General features: G+C 37.5%; 1 protein-coding gene across 1 annotated transcript in view; it reads right to left on the reverse strand.

Annotated features, from left to right (window-relative positions):
* ncapg (non-SMC condensin I complex, subunit G) overlaps positions 1-22086 on the reverse strand; it is an 88025-nt gene that overhangs the window by 16612 nt on the left and 49327 nt on the right. The window contains 4 exon segments of the mRNA XM_069925111.1: positions 2666-2785; positions 4677-4787; positions 5978-6157; positions 10280-10369. Of these exon segments, the coding sequence (XP_069781212.1) occupies positions 2666-2785; positions 4677-4787; positions 5978-6157; positions 10280-10369 (501 nt within the window).

Raw genomic sequence — 22086 nt, forward strand, 5'->3', positions numbered from 1 at the left:
CTAGAAGTTCAAACTTATGTCATGCACGCTCAGTTTATCATCAAGCAGGCTCAGGCTTTTGCTAACGTTGGTACCGGTAATCATAGAAACCCCTCCAGCAGATTTCTTGGTTTACAAGTCAGTGGTTCCTTGAATCTTCCATTTTGTGATCACTCTCTAGATTGTGATTTGTAAACTTTTACTTTCATGTAAAAGCAATTGCATTCAAAAGTTTTCAAAATATGCAAACTCTACAGTCTTACACTTTTTTTTCTACATAGTGAATAATAAAAGTAGGAAATAAATTGGTTGGCAATCAGTGGTAGAGGTATGGCATAGGGGTCGGTCAGTGCTGGGCCCACAAATGTCACAGTGTGTGTATATAGGGGACAGAGTGCGGTTTCTCTAAGTTTGCTGATGTGAAAAAAACAAGAGGATATGGAAAATCTGCAAAGAAATATAAATAGGCTAAGTGAGTGGCAAGGCTCTGATAGATGGAATACAATATTGGTAAATGTGAGGTTATCTACTTTGGAAGAAAAAAAAATCAGTATATTATTTAAATGGCAGGTGATTGGAGCATGCTGCTGTGCAGAAAGACTTGAGATTGCTTGTGCCTGAATCACAGAAGTTTGGTTTGCAGATGCAGCAGACTATCAAGAAGACAAATGGAAAGTTATCCTTCATTGCAAGAGGGATTGAATTTAGAAGCATGGAGGTAATGCTGCAACTGTACAAGGTACTGGTGAGACTGCATTTGGAGTACTCCATGCAGTTCTGGTCTCATTACTTGAAGGATATACTGGCTTTGGTGTAGAGGAGATTCACCAGGTTGATTTTAGAGATTTTTGGCTGGGGGTGAAAATGGGGGGTGGTTAGTCTATGAGGAGAAATTGAGTAATCTCCGATAGTACTTACTCAAATTTAGAAGAATGAGAAGGTATCCTATAGAAACAGATAAAATTAGGGAAGGCATGGATAAGATAAGTTGTTTCCATTGGTGGACGAGACCAGAACTAGGGAACATAACCTCAAGATTCAGAGTAGTAAATTTAAGACAAAATTGGTGAGGAATAGAGAGTGGCATAACTCTTAAAGGCATCTGATTTGCATGCATTAGCTTTTACTTCTCTTATGGCTAGGGAGCAGTGTTGATCAGAAAGCTCTGCCTACTCATGCTCAATGGCTACGTGATGTCATATCGTATTTAAATTTAGTGAAGATTAGATGCTCAATTTCTGGTTTGAATTTAAATTTTCAAACACTGTGGTGAGCTTTTATGAATTATTTTCAGAATCTTTGATTTAATATGAATGCAGAACTGTTGACTAATCAGGTCATTTATTTCTATGATTAGGATTTTTTTCTCTTTTTGCAAATTAGTTTCGTTTTTAGTAGTGGGTTTAGTTTTTTTAAATAATAAAATAATACTGTTTAATTGAGCTGGTGAACTGGTATGATCCAAGTGCAATTTTTAAAAAACTTTTAATATGTATTTTTGTGTACTGTGACAGATTATATTTTAAATTGTATATAGATAGGTTTTAAAGGAGATAAATTGTGGCAGATTTTTTTAGTGTAGGTCACACACAGATACAAACACTTCAAAACAGATCTCATTTAAAATGCTGGAGCTCTGCTCAAGCCAGACAGTCCAGGCTCCAGGTGCCTTTGCAAAAACTTTGAAGAATGCCTACAAGGACTTCACAAGTAGCTATTAATTGGGCACACTGTGGAATAATAGATGAATGAACTCAGAAGATTAGGTCCGGAGCTGCAATCCATCTGAGTGCAGTTGGCTGTTCTAAGAGGATCATGTGTTTTTTTCTGAGTGAGAGAGAGAATTCAGTTCTACAGTTCAGCAGCAGCAGCTGGGACTGGAACAGGACAAGCTGGCAAGCTTGTTTAAAACCCCATTTTGAAGACCATTTGTAGCTCTTAGTTCAGCCTGGTCAAAGCCCTTGTGGTCCATACAAGAAGAGATGGTGGCTGCATAATGTTTCACTTGAAATAAGAAAACAAAAAGGAACTCTGTGGTGACCTGAAAGAAAGAGGTTATCATCTGAAAAAACCCTGATGGGGCATGTTTTTTCGGCAAGATACTGAAGTGGCTTATCAGAAGGAATCAGTTGTGGGTGTGTTCATTGAGCAACAAATCGCTCTCCGAAAACCAACAAGAACCTTCCTGACCAGTAACCTGAGTAAATATACTTAAGACAAGGCTGAATAGAATTTTACATAGTAAAGGAATTAAGGGATATGCGAAAAAGGTGGAGAAAAGCCTATCATCAGATCAGCCATTATCTCATTGAATGGCAGAGCAGGCTTGAAAGGCCAGATGGTCTACTCCTGCTCCTAATTCTTATGTTCTTATGTTCATGCTCTGCAAACACATGTATTTAAATAAAAATCTGGGAAAGCATAGTAGAGAAGTCCAAGTGGTAAGAAAGTAGGGATAGAGCCAAAATCATCAAAAAGATAAATTTAAAGAATAAGAAAATGCTAAAAAATGGCCAGAGTCAGAATATTTGACCATCCTCAAGGTGCAATTTATAACTGATAGGATTTCCCTCCCACAGTTTTAAACAATACCATCCAGTCATTTCATACAAGACTGAGTAAATTCAGGAAATCAAAACCAACATAATGAAATGAAAGATTCACTTAAATATAAACCAGTAATTACCTGCAATAACAATGGCAGATGTTGAATCGATAAGTCTTTATTGTGCAATGCAGAAGAACCCAAACATAAAACTGCCATATTTCTTACCGCGGGATTAACATTTGCAATACTTGGCAGTATCTAAAAGTAAAGAAACAAAATGCAAAGCAAAGCCAAACAAATGTGAAATAATTTTACCAAATATTGCAACTATCCACAAGTATTAAAAAGGGATTGTTACCGATCATTCAAATTACTGATACATCAAAACCAGCAAAATTGCCATGATCACAGAATACATTATTTTTTTCCTCTGCACAATTACAGACCACTGATTTAAAGCTGATCATCAAACATGTTTACACTAATTCTATTTTATCTCTCCACAATCACATCAACTTTCCCTATCATTTTTCAGCTTTTTTTCCCCCTCTGTCCTCTCATCCATACCCACACATGACCTATGGCCTGTTGGCCTGTGCTCCTCCCTTGCCCCTTTTTCCTTCCTCGCTCCACCTTTCTTTTCAGGTGCTTGTCTTCTTTTTGTTCACAATTTGACGAAGGGTTCAGCCTGAAACATTGTTTATAAATCTTTGCTTTCTATGGATGCTGCGCAACCTGCTGAGTTTCTCCAGCACTTTTGTGTATTAAACTACAATCCCAGCATCTGCAGACTTCCATATTTAACCTAATTATCCAAATAATTCAAAATGTAACGGAACTTCGAGCAAGCATCAACAAACATCACCATTCATTAGCTTCCAATGGAGGAAAGGTCATTTAAAAAAAAACTGCTATCTCAACAAACCAATGCCCTGGGCCTGAAAAAACTTGTTTTCAATAAACATAGTCTGTCAATTTTGTGTTAGGAATGACTCTAGCCTGTGGAGTGCTTACCTTCAATTCCCTTTGCCTTTATTTTACCAGGATTCCTTGATGCCATACTCAGTCAAATGCTGTCCTGATATTAAAGACAGTCACTCTAACTCACCTCTGAGATGCACTTTTTTCATCTTTGCTAAGACAAAGAAATTTGGTTGCATGTGCTTTCAGCAGAAACAAAACTAGCATATAACATGAGGCGACTAACACCATCTACCTTCCAACACTTCGATAACTGGGGGCAATAATCAGCAAAATTGCATTTATCTTGCATTTTGTGAACACAAAGTCAACATGTTTTCTTCTAATACTAATGTCAATCTTGTAGTTATAACATCTTAGCTTGAGTGAATGTGCTAATGAAGCACATTATGAACAGCATTAATTGCTGATCTTGCTACTAAAACCTACACTTCAAAGATACAAAAGTCTGATTAGTTCTATCACACAAGTTTTGACATATGAATTTTCAATTTTTGGGAGAGGGCTCTGTATAAGCATAATTCCTCATAAAATAAAGTTCTTAACTTTAAAATGTAAGTTAATGCAGTAGAAGTCCTAAAATCCATAATGCTTGGGGATTGAGTTGGTCTGGATTTTTGGGATTCTCAGGCAGTACTTTTAAAATTCAAATTCAATGAGGAATAAAGAAGAGATGAACAGATAAACTTTGATAGTTTATTGAGCATGCTTCATTTATCAAAACAAGCAGTCTTAAAGAAAAATAAAGTCAACATTTGACAAAAATGTTTTTAAAAAATTTCACTACAAAAAAAAGCATGCAATGCTTGAAATAATTTAAAACTGAATTTCTTTGTGATAACATTACCTGAATTAAGCATGATTGCTTGTTGCCGCTGAGCATCTGTGTGCTTACGCATGCACACACACCCACAAAAGCCGACTAAATTTTAAGTTTTTGAAAAGTCTGGATTCTTGGGTGATCCAGATTACTGGCATTCAGATTTTTGGACTTGTACTGTAGTATCATGGATGTAGGCATTTTTTTTCTTACATCTCACCCCTTCAATCTGGGAGGGAAATCTCCATGAGCACAAAATGTACTGTTCTTTCTCAAATCTTGTTTATTTGATTTATTTACACAAACATAATACAGAAAGGAAACAAGTAGTAAATATGAAAGCCATACCAAAGCTTCTGTGATTCCATTCAGAGTTGAACCCAGACCCTTTGTAACAGCCATTTGTTTGAGAAGCTCATGGCACATGATCAGGCATCTTAACATTGTTTCAGGATCGTCCTTTTTTTTAAAAAAAAAAGGATATGAAAATATAATAAATTTTATTCCACAAAGGGTCAAAAGATGAGCATTATGTGGATGCAAACCAGCCTTTCAAGTTTGATGTAAAGCTATTATGGGACCCAAAAATTCACTATGTTGTTAATACACTTTGGTTTAAGAGCTGAACAGAATCACTTTTAAAATCACACATATTATAAATTATTTTCTGGTACTCAAGACAATCATATAAACATCTTTTGAATTGTTAAATGGCTTTTTACACAACTTTACAATGTAGTTGAACAAAAGATTTTCAATTATGCAATTTAAAATCAACTCGGTTATATCTGCGAAAAGAAAGTGCGAAAGACTAATGACAGAATTTTAAACTAAGGATTACTGGTAATTGATACCTTCCAAATAGAAACTATTAAAATACAGCTGGCAGTGAAATTGGAAATTCCATCTTAAAATAATCACAAGGCAGAGGGCATTGGAGGACACACTTCAACAGTTCCCAGAACAGCGAGCCACTGGCAACATGTAGCTCAAAGTACTAAGGTATAAAATGTTCTATTGTGAGCATTGACAATGCAAGTTTGATGAGCAACACTTTTGTTTTTTTAGTTTATTAATTGAACTCAAATAAGATGTAGAATTAAACCCTAAACCAGTGGTTCTCAACCTTTTTTTTCCCCATTCAAGTTTTTGAGTTTCAAGTTTTAAGTAATTCCTATGCCATCTGTGCTCTGTGATCAGAAAGGGATTGCTTAAGGTGGTGCGTGAGTGGGAAGGGAAGGTTGAGAATCACTGCTCTAGACCCAACTATTACTGAAATATTTTGCTTGAGAAAAATTGTCATTGGTCCATTTCCTTTGGAGTTATGAAACCATGTACTTAACGAGTCAATTAAGTACAATTAAAACAGTGGTTTTCAAACTTTTTCTTTCCATCCACATACCACCTTAAGCAATCCCTTAACAATCACAGAGCACCTATGGCATAGGGAATACTTAAAGTGGAAAGAAAAAGATTGAGAACCACATAGACCAGTTAAAGGTTGGGAATGTGGGTAGCAGGAAAGTTCATTATATATCTAAAATAACTATTACAATAAGAAAATATAAATAACCAATAAATTATACACATCCATTCACATTTGTTTAATGTGCAAAGATAATAATTAGAAATATTATTTTTAAAAGTACCTTTTCAACATAAACTTCTTTAACTTGTGGTTGTTCAGTTTCTTTCAACATTTCATTTTTTGTATTTTCTAATTCCTCAATTTTCTTCTTCAACTCTGAAGCAGAAATGAAATCCTGGTTTGCTACACTCTCCTCCAGTGCTTGCTTTGCCTCTATCAATTTAACTTTAATAGTGGAAAGCTGCAAAAGGAAGTAGAAATGCAAGATGCACTTATTGATAAAGTAATGCCCAGAAATTCATATCAGTACACAATAATTCACTGCCTTGCAGGCAGTTTACCAAAATATTTGCAAATATTTTGATGAGGATCAGAGCAGCCAGTCTTAACAGGTAGTAGAGCTAGAAACCTTAAGTTTGCTTCCCGGCAACACTTAGAATTCTTCTAAGTATCCACAATATCAGAAACATCTGAAGCAATTATACAAGTTAAAAAAATTATACATGAAAGCCAGTTAAAACATTTTTAAACTATTAAAAAATATCACAGCAATCTTGGACATATGTCTTCATGTCTCACTCCCTCAATCATTCCATTCCTTTGAAATAATGGGCTTGGGTTCAGCATGCAAATTTCTTAGTGCAATTGCATTGGAATTCATCATGTTGCAGATTAAGTGAGGCCAGAAAAATGCCAGTGGAACTTGGCTAACAAGTTCAGAACTTGCTGTACCCTACACTCCTAGTTCTTCCTCTGACTGTGTGGTGAAGAACTGCAGGTATTTATCAGCAAATTCCATACTATTTCTAAAATTACAGCTGTAGAGATGTAAAATTATCAAAAAGTCAGCACTTTTCTTTAAAAAAAATATTTCACTGATTTTCTTTCTAAGCACCTCCAATTCTCAATTCAAATCTGCTAAAGTTACAGTGGAATTAAGAGTGAATATTTTGTTTTACATTGAGTTTAATTGCTGACTTATGCTTCAACATGTCAGTAAAACAGATGGGGAACACATGTATAAGATTTGATCAATCGTTATAAAATGCTGATTCCTTTATTTTACTCTCATAGTAGTACAATCATTCAAATAAATAGGTTTATTGATCCAGCACAATACTCAAATGTGCTGGAGAAACGCAGCAGGTCACGCAGAATCCATAGGAAGTAAAGGGTAATCAATGTTTCAGGCCACAAAAAAAAACAGGCAGGAGACTGAATTATAAGGCATGGGGAAGAGGAGAGGAGGAGGAAGGAGGAGAACAGGCTGACAGGTCATAGGAGGATATAGGTGGGAGGGTAGAAGATAAAAAAGCTGAGAAGTGATAGAAGACAGGGTAATTCTCTAATAGAAGGAAGGAAAAAGGTGGAGAGCTGGAGGAAAGGAGACAGAATTATAGGGAAAGAGAGAGAAGCTCAAGAGAGGGGCTTAACAGAAATCGGTGAAGTTGATGCAAAAATTGTCTGAATGGAGTGTCCAGACACAAAACTTAGTGTTGTTCCTCCAATTTATGGGTAGCCTCAGTTTGGCAGTGCATGAGACTACGGATAGGCATGTCAACGTGGGAATGGTGTGTGGAGTTAAAATAATTGATCATTGGGAGGTCCTTGCTATTGCAGTGGACAGCATGAAGGTGCTCAACAAAACAATCTCACAGATTGTGTGTAGTCTCAAATATAGAGGAGGCCAAATCCGGAGAACTGGATGCAGTAAATGACCCCTGCACAATCGTAAGTGTTGCTTAACTTGGAAGAGCTGTTTGAGGCTCTGAATGGTGGTGAGGGAGCAGGTCTGGCACATGTAATATTTCTTGCTGTCACTGGAGTAGGTACTGAGGGGTTGACAAATGAGAAGGGATGAATGAGTGAGTCCCAGATGGAGAGAGATTCGAGTGGAAAGCAGAGCGGGATTATATGTCCAGTGTTGGCATCAATTTGTATGTAGCAGAAATTCCAGAGGCTAATGTAGGCTACAGAGGCTGGTGAGGTGGTAGGCGAAAACAAAGGGAATCCCGTCCTTGCGTCGAGGACAAGGGTAATCCCGTCCTTGTCCTCACCTACCACCACACCAACCTCCGCATCCAACATATTATCCAATTTCCACCATCTGCAATGTGATCCCACCACCAGACCCATCTTCCCCTCCACTTTTTCACAAGAACCGCTCCCTCCAGGAATCCCTCATCCAGCCTCCCCTCCCACTAATCGTCCCCTTGGTACTTACCCTTGTGACCCGTAAGAAAGGATACATCTCCACTCTTGCCACCATTTGGGGCCCCAAACAGTCCATACAAGCGAAGCAACACCACTTTTGAATCTGCAGAAGTTATCTGCTGCAACTGGTGCTTCCAATGTGGCCTTCTCTACATTGGTGAGACAGGATGTAGATAGTTTTGATGAGCACCTTTACTCTGTCTGCTGCAGTAGCAAGGACCTCCCAGTGGCCAACCATTTTAATTCCAGACACCATTTCCACACTAATATGCTATCCATGGCTTCATGCACTGCCAAACTGTAGCTACTCACAAATTGGAGGATTAACAGCTTGTATTCCTTCGGGAAAACTTATATTCCTCCAAACAATCAACGTTCTCCAATTTCCATTAAACCCCTCCCCCAAGTCTTTCTCTTTCACTCTGTCTCCTTTCCTCCAGCTCCTCACCCTCTTCTCCATTCAAAGCTACCCTCTCCCCTTCCTATCGCTTCTTAGTTTTTTTTCCTACCCTCCAACCTATATCCATTTACAACCTCTTGCCTCTAAATCTGTGCCCATCCCTCCCTCGTCCTGCCTGTTTTTTTGCTTATACCTTGTCGAAGGGCTCAGATCCGAAACTATGTCTACCCTTTACTTCCTATGGATGCTGTGTGATTTGCCGAGTTTCTTCAGCACATGTGCATTGCATTTGACCACAGCATCTTCAAACTTACTTGTTTTACTTATTGATATTGATTGGGCAATAAAGAGAGGGAAGGTAGACTATGAAAAAAAGATTAGCACAAAATATAAATATGGACAGCAAAAGTTTTTATAATTAAATAAAGATCAAAAGGGTGGCAAAAGTGAAGGCTGGATGCTTGGAGGATGAGAGGGCGAATTGATATTGGGTAATGAGGAAATTGCTGAGGCTTTGAATAACTATTTTGTGTTGGTCTTCACAGTGGAGGACACATCTAGCATGCCAAAGATAGATGTTATGGGATGTGACAGAAGGTGTAATAGAATTAAGGGAAAAAGAAAGGTAGGTGGAGATGAGCCTATCATCAGATCAGCCATGATCTCATTGAATGGAGGAGCAGGCTTGATGGGCTGGATGGCCTACTCCTGCTAGTTCTTATGATCCAGTAATTAGTCTATATTTCCAAAAGATTAATAAGTAATTCCTGAGCTATACTCATGAGGAATTCCAATAAGCTTCTCTACCACCCCTACAGTCTATGCGAATCCATCAAAGGAGTATATCCAGGAAGATTGTCAAGATAGCAACCCTAACAAGATCAAGTCTTCCATTTTTCTGAGGAAGTACCAGAAGAATCCAGCAAAAATGGAGCCAAATGTTTCCATCCATTCTCTTCAGCACTATTCTATTAACTCTTTTATTCCATTTTTTTTAATATTATGCTTATCTATATTAAACTGTCTCTGCTAAACATTAACCTATTTGTCAATCTGAATATATTCTACTGATAATGCAGATCAATGATTAACAGGAGTTAATGCAAGATGTATAAAATACAAAATAGATAAGTGGCCATAAAGACTTTTTTCATATGCAAATAAAAGTTAAAGATTAAACCTAAAAACAAGGTACAAAATATAAGGCCTAAAAAAAATTAAGTCAGATTTTCCTGACATTTGTGCATGAATTATTAATACATTTCATTTCCTATTGACAGCTAAAAATTATCCATTTGAAAACAATTTCACATGCTGCCTTGGTGGAATTTGGATAGATGGCACGATGACCATTTTATATCCATTTTCTTTTATCCAAAACAATTAATTTCGACCAAATTCCTTATCCAAATTTGCTTTTTAGCCTTATTAGACTAAAACTACTAGTCTGGATCTTCTACCATTTTGCTATTTATTTAATACACAATGTCATGACAATAGCTTTGCGTTTTGGTACAAAAGGTGCCATATCTCAAAAGGACCCTTCCAAACCTATCATTAAGAGAAATGTTTGGATAATTTTCAAATTTTGTACATTACTACTTAATCTTTAACTTACTCAGTAGCACAAAATGCAATAAAAATAATTTTCAGGTGTGCTAAATCCTAAAAATGTTCTCTTCATTTTAAAATGATATTTGATATTACAAATCATACATAGCCTAAATGGTTACTAGCCTAAAGTTATACCTTGACTTGTCTCTTCCTTTCTTCATCAGCACTCTCTGATGCATGAACCTGAACAGTTGGCTCTCGAACATCTGATATTAATTCCGCAACCTGTAATATGAAATCAAATAATAATTTGTAAAGAGGAGAGACACAACTAATTAGGGACCAGAATTTATGGTGGTGGATGGCCCAGCTAAGATGTTGATTACTGTACATCAGTCTTCACCATAAAAAATGATCTGAAATCTCAATGAAAGAAGTATCAAATATCAAATGACTGACAGTTGATAAAAAGGAGCTACTAGAAATACAGTTGAATGTAAATGGTGTTACGAGTCCAAAGGACCCTAAAACCCAGGAGCACTAGATATTCACCCTGACAAGTAGTTAGTTAAACAAAAGTTCTTTTTAATCATCTTTAAACATGAAAACAGATTCAAACTTTAACTTATCTCTATTAACTTAACTAACCTTAACCCCCTTCTAATTCTAAGCACACGTGTATGTAATGTGCGTGTAAATTTAAGAAAAGTTCTTTGGTTCACAGTTCAATCTCACTTTTCATTCTTCCAAGTTCTCAGGTAGCAGGCAATTCTTATACGGTGCACAGAATTTAATATGTATGAAGTTCATCAGGCTTTGGTGCTCGAAAGGTAAATGGTCTCAGGAAGGTTCTTGTAGGTTTGCAGAGAGAGAGATGTGTTGTTCCAGGATTTCCACAACTGAGGTACCACCATTAGTCTTGCTGATAAAACTTGCCCCATCAGGGTTCTCCTTTCTTTCAGGCTATCACAGAATTCCTTTCTGTTCCCCTTATTCCAAGAGAAACACCAGACAGATTGCACTTCCAGCCATCCGCCACTCTGGAACTTGTTTCAGTTCCAATAAGCTTCTCCTGGCTTGTTACAGCTTTCTGTGTCACACACAGTCCAAGACTCCCTTCTGTCTCTCTCTCTCTTTCTGAGATTCAAACTGCCAACAGCATGTCCCTCTCTCTCTCACTTGCAAAACCCCTGTCCTTCTCTAGCAAACAATAGGAGTTAATCTTCTGGTCCATCTGTTGTTTTAGGTAAACAATAACCTCTCAATGACCTCTGAGTGAGCACTTTGCAGAGAGGTCAAAAGCCTTGCAAAAAGGTCCAAAACAGACAACCTGGCTCTGGCTGTTCTTCCAAGACAATAGTCCATTCATTTCATGACATCATTTCAATTAGCATCTACTTATGAAATATGCATAGCATTCCTCACAGTTCCTCTTCAACGTACTGTTGATATGAATTCTCCAATATTTATAAGATCTGTTTTAAAGTGTGTGTATGTATGTAACCTTAGATTCAAAATAGAAAAATATTTTTTCTTTTTGTAAAAACACTTTCAGAAAATGATTCCCAGAATAAAGGTTTTCAATAATGGGAATGGGTTGGAGAAGGTTGTAAGAAAATCTGATGATGGTATGCTGTATTTAAAATCATGAAGGATAGTGGAGGCAGATTTGATTGTACCAATCACAGGAAGGTAAGAAGTTCAGAGATATGGGGAGAGGGCAAGAGTGACTAATCCAGTACAGACTTGAGGTTGAATAACTACTCTTTTGATACAAACATTTTGTTATTTTGTGATTTCACATGATTCCTCAAAATGGAATTCTGCAACACCACATCTCTGGAGCTGCAGGGGTAAATAAAAATGTAACATCCACTCCTCGATCAGGCATTTCCTCTAAATTTCTTGTTTATTTTTTGGGATAATTTAAACCAGGAACTCAATTGTCCAACGCAATGGGAGGGATAAGAAGGAAATGAAGTTATCCAAGATAGCTATCGAACTGAAAACCACTTAAATTTTATATTTTACGAACCATATCTATTTCAAATTACTGTATTTGACGGCATACAAGACCCACGGACATAAAAGACCACCCCCATTTCAGCAGGGAATATTAAAAATTTTTAGTGGGGGCATGACCATGCTAATGAGCTGAGCAGAAATGTTTTGAAATAGCTCTCCACAAAAAGTACTAAGAAGATGGTTTAAAAGCTCAAAAAACAGAATTTTATCGTCAGAAATGGATAAAACAAGTACTGAACGACTGAGGCAATCAAAAACAAAAACTGAAGAAGTAACAGCCAAGAACATCAAGTGGAAGCCTGTTGAGGAGTGACTCAGAAGGGGCCTTGGGACCAGCTGAAGCCAGCTGGTCCATCCTGAACACGTTGGAAACTTCATGCTGTCATTTTACGAGTATGGAATCAGCGATGAGAGATATATCAGAGAAGATAACGGAGATTAAAGAAGTTGTAGAAGACTTTTTTTTAAATTTTTTATTTTTCACACCATAAACCACATTGACCAAGATACATACATTTTCCTTTTCAAATATTTACAGTGTCATTTTTAAAGTTTGGCAGTTCTAAGCCTCCTTGTTTATACCATTCTGTTAATTTATCTAGTGCTATCCTCGGTTTCCCCCCCTTTCCATAAAAATTTCCTTATTATTCTCTTTAACTCCTTGAAGATTTTCTCTGTCAAGTGTATTGGCAATGCCTGAAATAGGTATTGTATCCTTGGGAAAATGTTCATTTTAATACAGTTTATCCTTCCTATTAGTGTTAGTGGTAAATCTTTCCAATGCTCTAAATCGTCCTGTAATTTTTTCATTAGTGGATAATAATTGAGTTTATATAGATGGCCGAGGTTTTTATTTATTTGTATACCTAGGTATCTTATTGCTTGCATTTGCCATCTGAATGGTGATTCCTTCTTAAATTTTGAGAAATCTGCATTATTCATTGGCATTGCTTCACTTTTATTTGCGTTAATCTTGTAACCCGACACTTCTCCATATTCCTTCAATTTCTTATGTAATTCTTTTATTGATAAAAGAATTACATAAGAATACTATAACATCATCTGCAAATAAACTGATTTTATATTCCTTGTCTTTTATTTTTATCCCTTTTATTTTATTTTCTGTTCTTATCAATTCTGCTAGTGGTTCTATAGCTAATGCGAACAATAAGGGTGATAGTGGGCATCCCTGCCCTGTTGATCTGCTTAAATTAAATTGCTTTGATATATATCCATTTACTGTCACTTTCGCCAATGGCCCCTTATATAATGCTTTAATCCAATTAATATACTTCTCTGGTAAACTGAATTTTTGCAATACTTTGAATAAATAATTCCATTCTACTCTGTCAAAGGCCTTCTCTGCGTCTAAGGCAACTGCTACTGTTGGCGCTTTACTCCCTTCTACTGCATGAATTAAGTTAATAAATTTATAAATATTGTCTGTTGTCCGTCTTTTTTTAATAAATCCAGTTTGGTCTAGATTTACCATTTTAGGTACATAATCTGCTAATCTGTTTGCTAATAGTTTAGTTATTATCTTATAATCTGTGTTAAGTAATGATATTGGTCTATATGACCGCAGAGCCCACCTCACCGACAAAAGGCAAAGGAGGAAAAACCCAACACCCAACCCCAACCAACCAATTTTCCCCTGCAGCCGCTGCAACCGTGTCTGCCTGTCCCGCATCGGACTTGTCAGCCACAAACAAGCTTGCAGCTGACGTGGACTTTTACCCCCTCCATAAATCTTCGTCCACGAAGCCAAGCCAAAGATATGAGGCTGGTGCGAGTGGATCTTTCCCTGTCTTTGGTATTACTGTAATTATTGCTGTTTTACATGAATCTGGTAAGCTTTGTGTTTTATCAATCTGGTTGATTACTTACAGGAGGGGAGGAAGTAATAAATCTTTAAATGTTTTATAGAATTCTATTGGGAATCCATCCTCTCCTGGTGTTTTATTATTTGGTAATTTTTTTATTATCTCTTGTATTTCTACTATTTCAAATGGTTCTCTTAATTTATTTTGTTCCTCTATTTGTAATTTTGGTAGTTCAATTTTAGTTAAAAATTCATCTATTTTCCCTTCTTTCCCTTCGTTTTCAGTTTGGTATAATTGTTCATAGAATTCTCTAAAGTTTTCCTTGATCTCCGTTGGATTATATGTGATTTGTTTGTCTTTTTTCCTTGATGCCAATACCATTTTCTTAGCTTGTTCTGTCTTAAGCTGCCATGCTAGAATTTTGTGCGTTTTTTCCCCTAGTTCATAATATTTCTGTTTTGTCTTCATTATGTTCTTCTCCACCTTATATGTTTGTAGTGTTTCATATTTTATTTTTTTATCTGCCAATTCTCTTCTTTTAGTTGCATCTTCCTTCATTGCTAATTCTTTTTCTATATTTACTATTTCCCTTTCCAACTGCTCTGTTTCCTGATTATAGTCCTTCTTCATCTTGCTTACATAACTTATTATTTGCCCTCTAATGAACGCTTTCATTGCATCCCATAGTATAAACTTATCTTTCACTGATTCCGTATTTATTTCAAAGTACATTTTAATTTGTCTTTCAATGAATTCTCTAAAGTCCTGCCTTTTAAGTAGCATGGAGTTTAATCTCCATCTATGCATTCTTGGAGGGATGTCCTCTAACTCTATTGTCAATATCAAGGGTGAATGGTCCGATAATATTCTAGCTTTATATTCTGTTTTTCTTACTCTGTCTTGCATACGAGCTGATAACAGGAATAGGTCTATTCTTGAGTATGTTTTATGTCTACCCGAATAATATGAATATTCCTTTTCCTTTGGGTGTTGTTTCCTCCATATATCCAAAAGTTGCATTTCTTCCATCGATTTAATTATAAATTTGGTTACTTTGTTCTTTCTGTTAATTTTTTTCCCAGTTTTATCCATATTTGAATCCAAGGTTGAAATCCGCTCCTATTAATATTCCCTTGCGTGTCTGCTATCTTCAAAAAAATATCTTGCATAAACTTTTGATCTTCTTCGTTAGGTGAATATACATTGAGTAAATTCCAAAACTCCGAATATATCTGACATTTTATCATTACATATCTATTATTTCCTCTTCTATTTTAATTGGTACATTTTTACTGATTAATATAGCTACTCCTCTAGCTTTTGAATTATATGACGCCGCTGTTACATGTCCTACCCAATCTCTCTTTAATTTCTTATGCTCCATTTCAATTAGATGTGTTTCTTGCATGAATGCTATATCAATTTTTTCTTTTTTCAGTAAATTTAGCAGTTTCTTCCTTTTGATTTGGTTATGTATTCTGTTAATATTTAAAGTCATATAGTACAACGTAGCCATTTCATACTTTGTTTATCTTCCCTTTCCGTTTCCTCATCATCTCCTTTCCTTCTTATCCATTTCTGCTTTCTTGTTTTGAACACTTTATAAGATAACATTTCTAAAACATCAAACATTTCCCTTATTCTCCTATTTAAAACTTCTTTAACCCCATTCTCCCCTCCCCCTCCTGAGTTGCCCTTTATCCCTTGTCGGGCAACCACATCTCCCCTCTCCATTTGGATTTGCGAATTCACTCGCAAGCGTCAACTGATTTTGCAGTGACCGTAACTCCTCCCCACCCAGCCCCCCCAGAAAAGATTTCAATTTTCATATATAACAAAGGTCACTCTTTTAATTCCCTCCTTATTTCCTCTGTTCCCTTTCATTCCCTTATTAATTCTTATCTATACTCTATATATTTTCCTCTAAATACAGATACACTCATGTACACAGATATATACATACACATCTATATATGTATATATATATATATATACACACATACACACCCATATACACACATACATATAGTTCGTGGTCATTTTTACTCTCATTACATGTCTTCATCTCTCTGCTTGTTTTGTAGTTGTTCTGCAAATTTTCGTGCTTCCTCCGGTTCAGAGAATAGTCTGTTTTGTTGCCCTGGAATAACTATTTCAAGTACCGCTGGGTAGTTTAACATAAATTTATATCCTTTTTTCCATAGGATCGTTTTTGCTGTATTCTTCAGGAGTTCAAAACTTATGTCTGGATAGAAAAAAATTTTTTGACCTTTGTATTCCAGTGGCTTTTTGTCTTCTCTTATTTTCTTCATTGCTTTCTCCAATATATTTTCTCTTGTTGTATATCTTAAGAATTTTACTAAAATGGATCTTGGTTTTTGCTGCGGTTGTGGTTTCGGGGCTAGTGTTCTATGTGCCCTCTCTATTTCCATTTCTTCCTGTAATTCTGGTCTTCCTAGGACCCTGGGGATCCAATCTTTTATAAATTCTCTCATATTCTTGCCTTCTTCATCTTCCTTAAGGCCCACTATCTTTATATTATTTCTTCTATTCTTCTTTGGCTTGGCTTCGCGGACGAAGATTTATGGAGGGGGTAAAAAGTCCACGTCAGCTGCAGGCTCGTTTGTGGCTGACAAGTCCGATGCGGGACAGGCAGACACGATTGCAGCGGTTGCAAGGGAAAATTGGTTGGTTGGGGTTGGGTTTTTCCTCCTTTGCCTTTTGTCAGTGAGGTGGGCTCTGCGGTCTTCTTCAAAGGAGGTTGCTGCCCGCCAAACTGTGAGGCGCCAAGATGCACGGTTTGAGGCGTTATCAGCCCATTGGCGGTGGTCAATGTGGCAGGCACCAAGAGATTTCTTTAGGCAGTCCTTGTACCTTTTCTTTGGTGCACCTCTGTCTCGGTGGCCAGTGGAGAGCTCGCCATATAACACGATCTTGGGAAGGCGATGGTCCTCCATTCTGGAGACGTGACCCACCCAGCGCAGCTGGATCTTCAGCAGCGTGGACTCGATGCTGTCGACCTCTGCCATCTCGAGTACTTCGACGTTAGGGGTGTAAGCGCTCCAATGGATGTTGAGGATGGAGCAGAGACAACGCTGGTGGAAGCGTTCTAGGAGCCGTAGGTGGTGCCGGTAGAGGACCCATGATTCGGAGCCGAACAGGAGTGTGGGTATGACAACGGCTCTGTATACGCTTATCTTTGTGAGGTTTTTCAGTTGGTTGTTTTTCCAGACTCTTTTGTGTAGTCTTCCAAAGGCGCTATTTGCCTTGGCGTGTCTGTTGTAAACTGGTTGACCGTTTTGAGTTTTGTGTGCCCGATGGAGATGTGGGGGGGCTGGTAGTCATGGTGGGGAGCTGGCTGATGGAGGACCTCAGTTTTCTTCAGGCTGACTTCCAGGCCAAACATTTTGGCAGTTTCCGCAAAGAAGGACGTCAAGCGCTGAAGAGCTGGCTCTGAATGGGCAACTAAAGCGGCATCATCTGCAAAGAGTAGTTCACGGACAAGTTTCTCTTGTGTCTTGGTGTGAGCTTGCAGGCGCCTCAGATTGAAGAGACTGCCATCCGTGCGGTACCGGATGTAAACAGCGTCTTCATTGTTGGGGTCTTTCATGGCTTGGTTCAGCATCATGCTGAAGAAGATTGAAAAGAGGGTTGGTGCGAGAACACAGCCTTGCTTCACGCCATTGTTAATGGAGAAGGGTTCAGCGAGCTCATTGCTGTATCTGACCCGACCTTGTTGGTTTTCGTGCAGTTGGATAATCATGTTGAGGAACTTTGGGGGACATCCGATGCGCTCTAGTATTTGCCAAAGCCCTTTCCTGCTCACGGTGTCGAAGGCTTTGGTGAGGTCAACAAAGGTGATGTAGAGTCCTTTGTTTTGTTCTCTGCACTTTTCTTGGAGCTGTCTGAGGGCAAAGACCATGTCAGTGGTTCCTCTGTTTGCGCGAAAGCCGCACTGTGATTCTGGGAGAATATTCTCGGCGACACTAGGTATTATTCTATTTAGTAGAATCCTAGCGAAGATTTTGCCTATTATAGTTTTATATTATATATCTTCTATTATAGTTTTCCATTATATCTATCTTCTGAGCTAACAGCTCATGTGCCTCTAACTTTTTTTTTATTAGATTCTTCTAATTTCTCTTTTAAGTCCTCTACTTCCATTTCTACGATTATTTCTTGTTCTTCCACATTATCCACTCTTTTTCCTATCTCTGATATGACCATCTCTATTTTATTCATTTTTTCTTCTGCACTCTTAATTCTTTTTATTTCATTAAATTCTTGTAATTGCCATTCTTTTACTGATTCCATATATTCTTTAAAAAAAGATATATCCATTGTCCTGCCTTTCCCTTCTTCCATTTCTCTATCTTCTTCTTCTTCTTCCTCCTCTGGGTTGGCCATCTGTTGTTTCCTTGTTTTCTTTTTGCTCTCTTCTTTCTTGTTCTCGTTGTTTTCTGTGTTCTCTTCCTGTTGCTGTGTTGCAGCTGTCACTCTCAGCTGTGGAGATCGACTCCTCAGCTGTTCCCCCCTCCCGTCAGTGTGGTTTTTTTTCATGCGCGGTTGCGCACTTTTACTCGGCTCCGCGAGCCATTTTTGTAGTCCCGAGCTCGGGACTTCCACCGACCTTAGGGAGCGGGCTTCTCTCTCCGCGGCGGGCCTCCTCAGACAGGTAAGGCCTTCACCTTCTTCCGATGTTCTTTCTTCTTCTCTTCTTCCCGTTGCTTTCGACTTTTCTCTCTTCGCTGCCATTTTCTTCTCACCTTTTCTTTTACTTTGTTTTAATTTTTATTCTTGTACCTTTGTGTTTTGTTTGCTTTTTTTTCCAACTTTTCCAGAGAGGGCTGGAATTCCCTGACCGGCCACTACTCCATCACGTGACTCTTAGCAAGTTGTGGAAGACTTAAATGAACAAATGACTCACTCAGAGGCTGCGCTGGACAAGACAAAAGACATGCTGAAGGCACTGGAAAAAAATGCAAAAAAAAGGGACACAAAAAAGAAAGGACAGATGGAAAAGATCGATTGTATAGAAAATTTTAGCAGACATAGAATCATTGGACTGAGAGAAGGAATAGAGGGAAAAGACGCGGTGAGTTTCTTTGAAACATGGATCCCACAAATGCTGGAACAAAATAAGTTCAATGCAAAGCTGAAAATCGAAAGGACTCACCAGACCCTCAGACCCAGATCACAACCAGTCCTATAAGACTTTTAAGTTACTGGGAAAGAGATGTGATCTCCATTAATATTAACTATAGCAACAGAATGGATATATTACTTAAAAGAACAGACTTCTGTGAATCTCTAAAGAGACAAACAGAAATATTTTGTGAAATAAATCTGCCATCTACCAATAATAGTTTTCTGATATGGAACATGCTTAAAGCATATTTAAGAGGACAAATTATATCCTATACAAAGAATATTAAGAAGGAACATATGGCAGAAGTAAACAGTTTGGAGAAGGATATTAAAGAATTAGAAAAAAAAATCCAAAGAGCAGGACTACAAGAAGAATACAGATTACTGGAGAATAAAAAGCTAAGATATAATACAATACAATACAACATATAGCAGAGAAAAAAACCTATATGAACTAAACAACAATACAATGAGTTAGGTGAATGGGTGCATGAAGTTTTAGCTTGGCAGATTAAAACAGAGGAGTACAAGAATGATAAATGCTATAAAAACATAGAGACACTCTAGTAGATAAGCAAAAAGAAATTAACAACACTTTTAGACAACATCACATGAAACTATATAAATCAGAATTATTAGATGAGAATGAAATGGAAGAATTTTTGCTGAATGTCCAACTTCCCAGGTTGGAAGAAAGGATAGAATTAGATACTCCCTTAACAAGGAAGAAATCGAAAAGGCCCTGGGCTCCCTATAGGCTAATAAATCACTTGGATAGGATGGATTTCCACCTGAGTTTTATGGACGATTATTAATGCCCCTTTTAATGGATGTCCTGGACAAAGCTGTGGAAACACAGACCCTCCTGAAGTCATTCTCAACCGTGATTATTTCAGTGTTACCAAAAAAGAATAGGGATCTACATAAAACTTTGTCATACAGACCAATATCCCTGTTAAATGCTGATTATAAGATACTAGCAAAAGCATTGGCCAAAAGGGTTAGGACAATACTTGCCAAAACTGATGCATACAGACCAAGCAGGATTTGTTAAAGGAAAGCATTCCTCAAATAGTCTAGAAAGATGATATAATATAAAACATATGGCTAAATCTGAACAAAATCCAAGCATTACAGTCTCCTTAGATGCAGAAAAAGCATTTGGCTGTTTGGAATGGCCCTTTTTAATTAAAACACTGGAAAAATTTGGTATAAGCAGAACATTTATAAATTGGATAAAAACATTATACCATAAACCACAAGCTAAAATAATAACAAATAATCAGATGTCGGCAGCATTCCCCTTGAGGAGATCCTGTCCCCAGCGCTTTTTATTTTGGCAATTGAACTGCTGGTGGAGATATTAAGAAGGGATCCCAATTTAAAGGGATTCAAGAAGAACACAAAAATCAGTCTATTTGCCAATGATGTGCTATTGTACCTATCAGAACAGGTTAAATCTTTGTAAAAATCACAAATAACACTAGACAAAATATGGAAGAATATCAGGCTACAAAATAAATATGGAGAAAAGTGAGATAATGCCATTTTGAATATGAAAAATACCAAAAAGGAAGTAAATTTAAATGGAAGATGGATGAAATAGCCATGTAACCATTATAATCGGAAACAGACCATCTCAGCCCCTCTAGTCTGTACTGATCTAAGTGATCTCCTCTAGTCCCACCTACCTGCACTTTGACCATAACTCTCCAATCCCTTCCCATCCATATATCTATCCAACTTTTCCTTAAATGACAAAATTGACTTTGCTGCGAACACCTCTTCCAGAAGGTCTTCCACTCAGCCACCACTCCCTGACTGAAGAAGTTCCCTCTCATGCTACTTATAAACTTTTCCCCCCCAACTCTTAACTCATGACCTCCTGTTTGAATCTCACCTACTATCAAGGGAAATAACCAATTCACATCTACTCTATCTATCTCCCTCATAATTTTAAATACCTCTATCAAATTCCCCCTCAACCTTCTACGCTCCAATGAATAAATACCTAATCTACTCAATGTTTCTTTGCAATCTTGATTCTAAAATCAAAACAACATTTTAGTACATCTTCTCTGCACCCTCTCTACCTTAATGCTCTCCTTCCTATAATTTGGTGACCAGAACTGTACACGGTATTCTAAATGTGGCCTCACCAATGCCTTGAATAGTCTCAACATCACTTCCCAACTCCTATATTCTATGCTTTGATTGATAAAGGCCAGCATACCAAAAGCTTTCTTCACCACTCTATCCACATGAGATTCCACCTTCAAAGAATGATGAACTGTTATTCCTAAATCTTTCTGTTCCTCTGCATTCAATGTCCTCCCATTTACTACACGTCTGGTTTTGATTATTCTTTCCAAAATGAAGCACTTCATACTTTTCAGTATTAAACTCCATCTGCCATCTTTCAGCCCACTCTTAGCATTCCAAATCCTTCTGCAATCTCTGAAAACCTTCTTCACTATCCAGAACTCCACCTATTTTTCTATCATCTGCATATTTACTAATCCTGTTTAACACTCTATCATCCAAATCATTAATGTAAATGACAAATAACAAGGACCCAACACCGATCCATGAGGCACACCGCTTGTTATCAGCCTCCATCCTGACAGTTATCCACCATGACTCTCTGGCATCTATCTACCCTCTAGCCACTGTTGAACCCATTTGACTATCTCAAAATTAATACCCAGTGCCTGAACCCTCCTTACCAACTTTCCATGAGGAATTTTGTCAAAGGTCTTACTGAAATCCATATAGACTACATCTACTACCCTACCCTCATCAATCTTCCCAGTCACCTCTTCAAAAAATTCAACAAGATTTGTCAAGCATGACCTTCCACGGACAAACCCATGTTGAGTGTTCTTGATCAGACCCTCTCTAGATATTATCACTAAGAATACTTTCCATTAGCTTACCAACCACCGACGTCAAACTTACAGGCCTATAATTGCTAGGCTTATTCCTCGAATTCTTCTTAAACAAAGG

Source organism: Narcine bancroftii, chromosome 3, assembly GCF_036971445.1.
Source record: "Narcine bancroftii isolate sNarBan1 chromosome 3, sNarBan1.hap1, whole genome shotgun sequence".
NCBI classification, from domain to species: Eukaryota; Metazoa; Chordata; class Chondrichthyes; order Torpediniformes; family Narcinidae; genus Narcine; species Narcine bancroftii.